General features: G+C 39.0%; 1 protein-coding gene across 1 annotated transcript; it reads right to left on the reverse strand.

Annotated features, from left to right (window-relative positions):
* Positions 1-1,194: 1,194 nt before the first annotated feature.
* Positions 1,195-11,786, reverse strand: zc3h12ab (zinc finger CCCH-type containing 12Ab). Its single transcript, XM_042436573.1, has 6 exons — positions 11,564-11,786; positions 9,769-10,288; positions 4,850-4,989; positions 3,627-3,861; positions 3,365-3,465; positions 1,195-2,928 (listed from the first exon to the last, which is right to left on the reverse strand). The coding sequence occupies exons 2-6, from the start codon at positions 10,251-10,253 to the stop codon at positions 2,027-2,029; spliced, it is 1,863 nt and encodes a 620-aa protein (XP_042292507.1). The 5' UTR covers positions 10,254-10,288; positions 11,564-11,786; the 3' UTR covers positions 1,195-2,026.
* Positions 11,787-12,025: the final 239 nt, after the last annotated feature.

The raw sequence follows: 12,025 nt of genomic DNA on the forward strand, positions 1-12,025 counted from the left end.
GTGTTAATAATCAATAATTATTTTTTAAAAATTGATTACTTTTTGCCAAACATTCCCAAGTACCAGCTTCTCATTTGGGCTGATTTGAAGCTTTTCTCTCTTTTATATCGTTGTAAATTGAATATCTTTGGATTTTGAACTGTTGGTCAAACCTCAGGCTTCAGGGAATTGTGATGTGCATTTTTCACTATGATCTGACACTTTATAGCCAAAATAATTAATTAATTAATGGAAAATATAACTGGCAGATTAATCAATATTAAAAATGATCGTTAGTTCCCACCCTATATGCGAAACAAGCCTCTGGCATGGAAACTTACTGCAAGGGTGTGTTTTTCAAAAATAATATCGTTGGGAAGTTGAAGTTGTTGAAGGAAATCCTGCAGGATTTACTTGTCCAGACAAGACTGAGAATGACCCCCAAGTCACACATACACACACACACACACACACACACACACGTACAAAGTGTTTGAAAAAGTAGAGAATGGATCCTCAACTACTCATATATCAGAGTCAACCATGTGTTGTAACTCTCCATGACAGGCAATCACAAATGTTTATTTTATGCTGTAACAGTGACATTTATATCAGTTACTCAACATTGAAATAAAAATAATCCAGTATTGACATGCTCCATCCACCATCAGTCGACTTGCTCTGACGTAAATAATATAAAAGTGGCTATAAATTAAAACACTGACAACCTATTATGAAACTGTTCTCTGCAAGTCTAATGACAATCTTGGATCTGATCCCAAAAAGCTGAACAGTTACGAAACATGTCATTTCTCGTAATTTATGTCATAGAAAAATTACGTTAGACTCTACAAACAGTAAAGCATCCACAGCAAGTAAGTGCACTGGTAGGGCTGTGCAATATGGACAAAGTCAATATTATAATAATGTTAAGAACTTCTGATTGATACAGAAATAAAACAAATAAAAAATAAACAAATCCGGGAATATAAAGCATCATAAAGCTAGTTTTCAGTTTCAAATCTCATCTCTGAGAGATTAATTATTATTTACTATAAGTATTGCCTTTATTAATTGTTCATCACAATAACCTAACATAAATAATAACAATAATAATAATAAATTGAATTTGTACCACACTTTTCATTCATAGTGAATCTCAAAGTGCTACAGTATTAATAGGAGAACATAAAGAAAATAGTAATAAGAGTGAAGATGAAAAGGCCTTCCTGAATAGAAAGGTTTTTAGGCCTTTTTTATAAGAGTCTAGGGTCTGTGCTGCCCTCAGATGCTCAAGACGGCTGTTCCACAAGCGTGGTGCAGCAGAGCAGAAGGCTCCATGTTGCGGAGCTCAAAGCCCAGAGGACCAAGCTGCTGCCAGATCTGAGGGTGTGGGTGGAGGTTTGTGGTGTGATTAGTTCCTGTAGGTGGGGAGGCGCGTGTCCGTTGATGGATTTGTATACGACTAGCAGGAGTTTGTAGTCAATCCTGAAGGAGACAGGGAGCCAGTGCAATGAAAACGCAATTGGTGTTATATGTTGGGTGTTTTCCCCGTGAAGAGCGCATTGCAGTTGTCCAGTTTTGAGGAGATAAAGGAATAGACAAGCATCTGGCAGGGTTAGAGAGGGGCGGAGTTCAGAGATGTTTTGCATAGATTTATGGTTATATCGTTCATATATCATCATGACACAACTGTAGGGTGAACACCTGTGAATTATTGCCCAACCGTTTGCAATAGTTGGAATTTGAATTCATAAATGTAGACAGTGCCAATATGACACATTATATTTTATGGGTGTTAACCCTTTTAATCACATTAAATGTCATTAAAATCCACTTTTTACTGTTACATTTTAAATAAAGATACAATTTGTATCAACTGCATACTGCCTCTTATCTGGTTCACTGAGGCAACTTATAATATAACAGTTCCAAAGTATTAAATACAGTTTATAGCAAGGTGGATACCACAATACAAAAATACACAAACTCATGTTTATCATAGCAGTCTTTCCCTTGAAAGACGTGTTTCAGACTGGCACTGGACTCATCTCATCCTGTTCTGACTCTGCAGCATGAGAATCTCAGCGGCCAACATCTGCGGGTCCATCAGCTGAGGAAACCTGTCCATGGCCATGTCTACCAACTGGACACTGAAGATAGCCAGGAGCTTTTTCCGGACAACTTCTCTCTCCTCCCTGCTGGGTGGGTGCTCCCCCGGCAGGCTGCGAACCGCTGGAGAATGAGCACCAAACGGATCGGACCAGTACAACTGCTGCTGGCAGCTGTAGCTTCTGCTATGCTGGTAATTTGCCGGCTGGCTGTAAGCAGGCATGCTGACTGGGTATGCACCGAAGCTGGCGTAATGAGGCGGGCCGTAGCTGCGGCTGCCCACCGGCCTGATGCTGTGATGCTGGTTGTGATGCTGGAAAGCTGGTGTGGTCCCCAGAGAAGGGGGCCCGTGTGAGCAGCAGCTGCACGGTGCGCTTCTAGGTAGGTAGTACTGTTGCCGTAAACTGTGGGGCTGCTGGCTCCAAGGGGCCTCCTTTGGCTGGCTGTCTATGGAGCCCAACCCCGAGTCTAGCTGCTCCTGAGAGCCACCATGCCGCACAGAGCCCTGGTCAGAAGAAGAGTGTAGGCTGTTCTTCTCCTTTCTAGATGAGGCCCTCTTGCTGGGGCGGTGACTCACCTTCACATGAACTACATTTTCATTTTTATGATCTTTCTTCAAAGAGACGCTCTCGGGTCCCAGAGTCAGTTTCTTTGCCATATCCTCCACCAGCAAGAGGCTCTGGCCCGGTACAGGACTGATGCGAGCTGAAGACTGATTCTGAGCAGTCAAGGGGTGCTTAGCGTTCTCACGAAGCACATCAGCAAGCAAGCGATTGGACTGTTTGGCTCGTTCAGGATGGTGGAATTTACATTTGATCCCGTAGGTGCATTTCTTTCCTGAATAAAGAACAAAACATAAGAATTTAGAAGTGCTGATGATGTAAACATGATATCAGTGGTGCTTTTTGTCAACATGCTCACAATCACAATTCTGATGTTTTCTACTCAAAACCACCTCTGGGAACCATGAATTTCTGTACAAAACTAATGGCAATCCCATAAGCCTCAGCTAATAATTTGTGTTTAATGCTTATTAGCAAATATTAGCTTGCTAATTTGCTAAACTAAGATGGTGGACATGGTAAACATATTCCTGTTAAACATAAGCATCTTATCACTCTGACATTTGCATTTAGCTGAAAGCAGCACAGTGCCTACGTAGCCTCAGAGAGCCATTAATATGGCTTGTTAAGAAAAATAATAAAAGCATGTAATTTGTGTCTTATACCATTGAGAAAAAATACCAGGCAGGACCAGTAATGTGTTCTCTCACCATAAGGACATGGCTGTTTTTTCTGAGTCTTTGGAAACTTCCGCAGGAAGTTCTCCAGGGTTGGTCCATGTCGACCCAGAGGATCATCAGGAGGCATAAACCTGCGTCAGGGTGAAATTCAATTAGTCTGAAAGTGGAACGGACTTTTTCCTTTACAGCTTCACACTTCGTCTTCCCTGCTGACTCATTTGATGATTTATCTGTTTTACATTCCAGGATGAAAGCAGCCAAGGAAGCCCCGTATCAAGACGGCAGAACTCACTTGTCATTGACGAAGGAGTACATCAGCAGCCTCTCTTCGATGAAGCGCTTCCACTCGGGCTTCTCTCCCTGAATGTCGCGGTACATGTCGTTGGACACGATGATGCCGTCAGACTCGTAGCCCAGCTGGACAATGAACCAGTCGTCATTACAAACCACCCGTTTCCCTGCGACACGACGCGAAGGTGTGAACACCAGAATCTTCCTCTTTTCCAGATCTCGCAGGATGTGCTGATCTGTACACCAAACATAAAGTCACATTAGGTCATTGTTAAGTAAATCAAGTGTAGGTGCAATAAATGTCGCACACACCTTACATAATTATCATTTCATTCAGGAAGCTACAGTAACATTTTAATGAGGGTCTTTCCCAGCTGGCAGATTTAACCTAGTTAAACATTAAACAAGGGCTCTAAAAAGTACATCCAGTAACAAAACAGTTTATCTGCTTGAGCAATCTGTTCATCTACATAGAGCAAACACGATCTGGTTAGGGCTGCGCAGAGTGCAGGCCACCACAGTGATAGTTCAAATGGTTATCTTTGGGTATCAAAAACCACTGGAAAAACCCTTCATTTGTAGCTTTTGAATTATAGCTACATAGATGAAAGATGAAGCTCATTTACTTACCATTTGGAAAAAAGAACTGCGGGGGGTATTTCCCATTTTGAGTAATACAGTTCAGTCTGAGAATCAGCAGTTGCATCAGAGCAAACCGTTTTTTCAATGTTGGCTGTCTGTTAAGTCTATGCAAACTGAAAACCATTTCAAATAGGGCTGCTAACTAACAGTTATTTTCATTATAGATTATGCTGCCTATAAGTTTCTCCATTATCGTTTAGTCTATAAATTATCAGCCCATTATAGTGATGGATCACTGCGCTTGCCCTTAAACACTACCCAGAACACAAGTTGGAATATTTTAATGCCTTCTTTAACTGTCTAAACATAGAAAAGCAGCAAGTTATCACCTTTACAAAGCTGTAACCAGTACATTTTTGCATGAAATATGTCTTTACTTTGCTCTTGATCAATTAATCAGCTAATCAGCAGTAATTTCAAACATGATAAAGAAAATGGGCTAAATCTGCTTTTTGAATCGCGATAATGAGCATAATCAGACCGCACAGCGATTAACAACAAGGCCAATGTCATGTGATCAACAGCACCAAGCAAAGAAGGAAGTAAGCGACATTAAAAGAAAGCGGATCCCTGTTTTCATACCTGTAATGGGAACATCTGGCCTCGGCTGCTCCTTCCTCCATGAGGGAACAAACACAGTGATTTGAGTGTGGCCTCTCTCCAGGAAGAAGTTCACAGCCAACTGGATTCCCAGACAAGAGAAAACTTCCTTGTTCCCATGGCTGAATGAATGCATGAATGAAAGGAAAGCAGGAAAAAATTAATGGGAAACTAGAAAACATTCAAACTTGAACCATTAAACAATGTCCCGTCTGTGGCTGAAAGCTTCCTTGAGTCAGTTTGGACCAATGACAGAAGCTCACTTATCAATTTACCCTTTCACAACATTTGTCATGTGAATTTGAGGAATACAAAAGAACAAAGTTGTTTCAGACAGACTGAGGTTGATAGAGTGGTTTAGTCATTGAAAGTATACCTACAGTATAAGGACTGAAACTAACGATTATTTTTAATTTATGCTGATTATTTTCTCAATTCATTGATTAATAGTTCGGTCTACATATCAGAAATTAGTGAAAAAATGTCCATCACAAGTTCTTAAAGCTCAAAGTGATGTTGACAAATTGCTTGATAGTCCAAAATTGTAACATATTACATTATTAATTATTATATAATTTACTGTAATGGAAAAATGAAGAAAACCAGCAAATATTCACATTTGAAAAGCAGAAACTGGTGATTTTCAGGTATTTTTGTTTTTAAAAAATGTAACAATTAATTGATTATCGACCATTAATGAGTACTCAACTAATTATATAAAAGAGAAACAGGAAATTGAGCTTCATATGGAGATTAAGCAGTTAAACAGATGTAAGATCACTCATATTTGTTGAGAATGTCAGAAAGTAACTGTTTCGGTAGATGGTACGTAAAGCGCTACAACAAATACCAGGATAAAAAGGTCCCCATGACTTATCAGGAACTTTATCTCTGTAAATTCCCTGAAGTAAGTGTGACGGGAAACGGCAGATATTTGGTTACAATAGCAAGCAAGCAAGCAAAGTTTATTTATACAGCACCTTTCACAGACACCAGTCACAGCGCTTCACAGTCAAAGAAAATAAAAACAAAATACAGTCAAAATAAATAAAAACCAGATAAAATATACGAGAACAGACAAAATAGACAAATTAAAATATAGAATACCACATACTACCCAAATGCCTGTCTGAACAGATGGGTTTTAGCTGCTTTTTAAAAGAGTCCACAGTATCCAAGGAACTCAACCTTATTGGGAGACTATTCCAGAGTTTAGGGGCTGCCAACTGGAATGCATCTTAAATCTCCCCCGCATCTTAAAATGTGTTTGAGGTACACTTAGAAAGCCCTGGGTGGAGGACCTAAGAGCTCGGTTTGTGGTGTAGGGGTGCAGAACGTCCGTAATACGCTGTGGAGCCTGGCCATGTAGGGCTCTATAAGTGAGCACCAAAATTTTAAAATGAATTCTACAATGAACTGGAAGCCAGTGCAATGAGTCCAATGTTTGTTACAATACTATTAATAGCAAGCGAAGAAAGTGGTAGCGGCCCTGATGCAGGACCGATGGCTTGTAAATTGTTGAAGAAATCTTCTTGATGAAAAAACTGACACATATTGAGACTAAAAGAAGCACAACTGGAAGAAAAATGGGGAAAAAATGGACATTATACATGACTAAACACGGCAACATTTGAACAGAGCTGCAAATAAATTTATCAGCTGGACTTATTTTTGTTGGTTTTTTGATGTTTTTTGTTTTTTTAATGTTTCAAACCTCTTGTCAGTAAAGATTTAAATGAAAAAAAAAAGATTCACATCAACTAATTGTTAAAAAGTTGTTAAAAATAGACCAATAATTTCAGCTCTAACACATACCGACCAGGCTAAAATAGCGTTAGTGAATTTCCCATTATACTAAAATCTGATCAAGTCATATTGTGAAATAGAGGAATCTTAAGTTTTTTTCATCTCCAACCAGTAATCGATTTAGATTTGTTATTATCCACTTATTACCTAGAAAGCTCTATCAGTGTGTAAACAGTATTATCAGAACATCTGATCTGAGAAGCATTCCCACATGTGAAAACATGACACTTTGTCCCTGCATACTTACTGCAGCAGAACTCTGCTGTGAAAACATGACACTAAGTAAAATATGAGTCTTTGAAGCCTTCAGGGGATCTGTCATAGTTAAGGCCAAGGCAAGTGAGAGGACAAGGAAAGACAGCCTATAGGACGGGGATAGAAATGCTGTCAGGCCAGTTACTGTTGAAATGGGGTCTTACTTTATAAGAAGCACTGGTTTTAAAGGAAACAAGAAGGCTTTCGTATACAGTGCTTTCCCTGATTTGCATATTCGAGCAGCCAGTCTACAATGTGTCTGTACGGGCATGCCTGGCTGGGAACGGCTAAAGGATAGAGAGGTGTGTATACTCTGCACACGCACACACACACACTTTATAATATTTTATGACGTCTCACTCTCGCCCCCATATTTTGTCCCATTTAGTGTTCCTCTGCACGTCATACCACGTATGAGAAGACGATGAGGGAAAAGGTTGAGTGTACACAAAAGCAGAGTTACCTAAATCATGGAAAAATCATGGTGATATAAGTGTTTCTGAAAAGCTGAACAGAAAATAACAGTTACTGCTTGTCTTTTAACTCTATGACAACCTCATTGAGTGTCCCCGAATTAGCTAGATAGCTAAATTTCATCAGCAATCCCTGGGCAGGCAAATTTACAAAAGAATTACGGTATCAAAACAAAAGAATTGTGGTATCAAAACAAAAGAATTGCAGTCGGTATTGAAACCACGCATGCTGCCCTTTTCTGCCGACCACATGAAAGTCAACAGTTGGGTGAAGTCGCAATCGTGTTTACAAAACTGGTGTATTATGCTTTTGAGTAAACTTACATTTGTGGGAAACAGTACCTCAGGCGTTGTGCAGTACAAATATAGAGCAATGCAGCCCAAACCAATTTCCAGTCACAAAAATTTGTCATTTAGGTTAAGAAGCTGGGATCTCTGAAAGTATGATCAGATTTCTTATTATCAGCCATGCTAGCAGTATGGGATGTCGGTCTGTGGGTCAGTTAGTCCACCACTTTGGTGACTGAAATATCTCAACAACTATTGGATGCATTGCCCTGAAATTTGGGACAGCCAATCACAGTGCCCAGTAGATGAGTCATAGAGACTTTAGTGATCCCCAGACCTTTCCTTTAGCGCCACCAGCAGGTCAAAGTGTTCAATTATCCAGTGAAATATCCCAACATCTACTGGATGGATTGGCAGAAAATGTTGTACAGACATTCGTGGTTCCCAGAGGATGAACCCTGATGACTTTGGTGATCTCCTGACTTTTCCTCTCGTGTCAAAATATGATTGATATTTGTGGTTTTGAGTAGAATGTCTCAACAAATGGATGGATTGTCATGACATTTTGCACATACATTCATTTTTCCCTCAGGTTGAACCTTAACTTTTCATCTAGCACCATCGTCACGTAAAAATAGTTTATAACTTAACGCGTTAAACTAAGATGGTGAACATGGTACAAAATTATACCTGCCAAACATCAGAATTGCCAATGTGAGCATGTTGACAAAAAGCAACAGTGATATCACGTTTACGTCATCTGGGATGGATGGCAGACATGAGAGAGAGTCTCACATTTACAACTTCTGAGAAACAGTCAAATTATTCTAAAGTTGAGTGAGGGTTAAAAATACTGTGCATTGACAACACTAAATACATTAAATTTGGATTTAACCACCTTGAAAAATGGATTTTGGCAGATAAGAGGCGTTTAGGACTTCCTCAGTTGTAATTACAACTTGGATGTTAGTACTATTGACCAGTCCTAAACTTATACAATAACTCCAATATGACATAAACAAGGCACAGGCACAGAGCTGCTAGAATAACTGTAGAATCCCAGTCATGTAGTACATATTGCTAATAACTTGTATGACTTAAGTTACACACTTACTCGTCTTAAAATCAAATCAATTTAGTTAATTTAAGAAATTAAATGTCAGAAAAGTGCATCAGAAGTTAAATGTTCTACTAATATTTTAGTTGTTGGTTCCCTTTGAATCTTTACACAGAGATATCTTAGTTTATAAAACCCCAATCACAAAAACTTTCACTATATCTTGACGCACTAAAAGCAAAATACAAGCCGTCAGAACGACATGAGGCACTCAAGGTGGAACCTCTCACAGCTGCAGATGAGGCAAATCCGCTTTGGGCGACATACTACCTCACGTACGGAAATTATCTCCAAAACAAACTAAGAGTGAATCATCAGGTGACTCAAGGTGAAATTAAACACTTGAAGTGCTCTTGCTTAATCGTGGTATTACTTTCACTGGTGACGTGCCTACAAGTGCATAATTGTGACTTTTGGCTAAATCTGTAATGTGAAGCCCATCATAATGTAAAAGAGACCTCAGTGTGCCTCCAGATCACACTAAAAGTTAAATAAAAAGTGTGTTATGTAATAGATCATGATAATTACAGTAACTGTAAGATGCAAATAAGTAAAAACAAAGAATGTTCAAGCTTTTCTTAAGCAAACAAAGATGCTTTGCATATTACTCCTCTACCTGTCCTCAAGCAATTAACAGGTGTAGGAGAGGTTAAAGCAGATAAAGATTTTTATAAAGCCTTGCAACCAACCATTATTTTCATTATGGATTAATCTGCTGATTAATTTCTTGTTTGAGCGATGAGTTATTTGGTGTGTAAAACTTATGAACATAGTGAAAAATATCACATATATCACAAGTTCCACAGTTCAAAACCCAAAGATATTCAGTTTATAATGATATAAAACAGAGACAAACAGCAAATCCTCACATATAAGAAACAAGAACTGGTGATTTTTGACATTTTCACTTGAAAAATTACTTCAAAAAAGAAAAAAAGTATTAATTTTGTTCAGTTTCTCACCTCATGGCCACATTGCTCCCATCTATAACGATGGGTCTCAGGACATCTTCTTCCTCGCTGGTCTCCTCTCTGCTTTGGGGAGACGTGACAGTGACAGGCAGCTGCAGGGTGGGACCCAGAGCCTGTATGTCCCCTCTGGGCACCAGCACCGACATCGTCACAGGCCCCTGCCTGGTCGCCTCCGGGCCGGCCCCTATCCTTACCAGCTCCCCTAGAACCTTATCTGTGTCCATGTTGGGGCCGTACTTCCTCTGAACAGCCTGGACCTGCGCTGTGGAGTACCCGAGTTTGTGGAAGAAGTCCAGCTGGGAGTCCAGATGATGGAGGGAAGGATCAGGCTCGTCCGGGGTAACACAACGCCCACTGGGCTCCATTCTCTTGCTGGCAGGGCAGGATGAGTTTTGAACTGTGAGGTTCAGAGAGCTCGCGTTGGGGATTTTACTCCATGGGTGTGCAGCTGGGAAGAAAGTGACATCAGCATTCATCTCTTCCTCCTCGGTGCAGCCCGTTCATGTTCCACCTGTATGGAAAAAATATAATAAATGTTTCTGTGTCCTCTCTAAAAAGACAGAATAGTTTAATATGTGCTGAACATTTTTCATTACTTTTCCTTTGTAGATATGTGAAAATATTTTAGATTCCTTTAGAGATGAAACAAGTAGTTGATTAAATCGATTAGTCATTCAACAATTTTGATTCCAAGGCAATTACTTCTGTTCTGACAGTTAATTTTATATCTTTGGGTTTTTGTAATGTTGGTTGAAGGAAAAGACGTCACCTCAGGCTCAGGGAAACTGTGGTGAACAATTTACAACATTATCTGACATTTTAAAGACCCATTGATGCATTGCTTTATCAAAAAAGTAATCAACAGGATAATCAATAATAAAAATAACTTTTAATGTAACTTTTATCTTTGCCTAAATCAGAATATTACTTATTACAATAACAATTGTGATTAATGATTAAAGAAAATACCAAAAAATTTTTAAAAAAAAGAAAATCTTGATTGATTTATTCCTTGTCATGTCTATAAAACAACAGAAAATGAAGAAAAATGCTTATCGCAGACATTCAAATTGCTTCAGCCAAAAGTCCAAAACATAAATATATTCAGTTTACAATTATATATGTATAAAAAAAAGCAACAAATCCTCACATTTGACAGACTGAATGGGCGTTTTTGTTTGAAAAATGACTGAATAAATCAATCGATTGTCAAAATAATTCCAGATTAATTTTGTTGATTGACTGATTGATACATCAACTAATTCGATTTACAGTCCTGACCATTTTTTGCTTCTTTGTAACATGATCATCTATGAAAATAAACTGTTTACTGCTGCTGAACTTGAGTTGTGACTGTCTACAACAAGTACTTGTTATTCAAACATAACACCGACATGCTGAAACTGGGTAGATTTTATACACAACCAGCTTCAGGTAAGAAAACCTGGGCTTTAGTGAAGTCTAGAAAAAACACAGCAGATAAACATTAGAACATGAGACACTTAAAATTTTGTCTTGGCGATCCCAGTTAACAAGATAATTTGAAAGGAGAGCTGATAGGGGGAAATAAACGATCATAACAGAGATTGTTATGTCACTCTATCGCTATCTGAATGAATAAAATAGGAGTGAAACACCACAATTTCTCATTTTGTGGTGACTCCATAGTGAGCTCCTCACTAACTTCGCTCTAATTTTGGCTGCTTGTGCCACTGAATACAAACAACCCCGCTCCGGCTGTTTCCTCCTCAACTTCAACTTCTTAAAACAAGAGAGATAAACTCACCTGCTCGTCAGACGAGTCTTTTAAAAAACACAAATGTGCGGTTAAATGTGCCCTTTCGCTCAGGTTTTCACATGAAGACTGTCACAGCTGAAACTTGTGGCGACGCGAAGCTTCCTTTAAGCATATGAGCCGGTACGAGGAAGTTGGGTTTTTTCCTTTTCTTGACATCAGCAAATAACCAGCAGGCACCAACGTGGAGGTGAGGCCGAGTCACATGCTGGGATTCCTGTAAAATCTGATTAGTGAAGTGTAGACTGTCACCATCTCCATTTATCTGCTTTCAGTTACGCACAAATAAATATACTGAGAATATAAATACGAGTAAAAGTTCTTGAAAGGCATCCACTCACGAAATTACTCTTCACAGCTTTTAGTAGTCAGTTTAATGTTGCAATTTCTGCATCAAAAATGTCCTGAAGTTCTCCAAATTAATGTATAACATTTGTTCTATCAACTTATCTC

This window comes from Thunnus maccoyii, chromosome 15, assembly GCF_910596095.1.
Source record: "Thunnus maccoyii chromosome 15, fThuMac1.1, whole genome shotgun sequence".
In the NCBI taxonomy this organism is placed as follows: Eukaryota; Metazoa; Chordata; class Actinopteri; order Scombriformes; family Scombridae; genus Thunnus; species Thunnus maccoyii.

Excerpts from the sequence above, each read along its gene's own strand:
- zc3h12ab (XM_042436573.1), bottom strand. The coding sequence starts at position 10,253 with ATGAATGCTGATGTCACTTTCTTCCCAGCTGCACACCCATGGAGTAAA. Across the intron at positions 4,990-9,768 it reads GGGAGCAATGTGGCCATGAG|CCATGGGAACAAGGAAGTTT; the intron begins GTGAGAAACTGA and ends GCATTCATTCAG. Across the intron at positions 3,466-3,626 it reads TACTCCTTCGTCAATGACAA|GTTTATGCCTCCTGATGATC; the intron begins GTGAGTTCTGCC and ends ACCCTGACGCAG.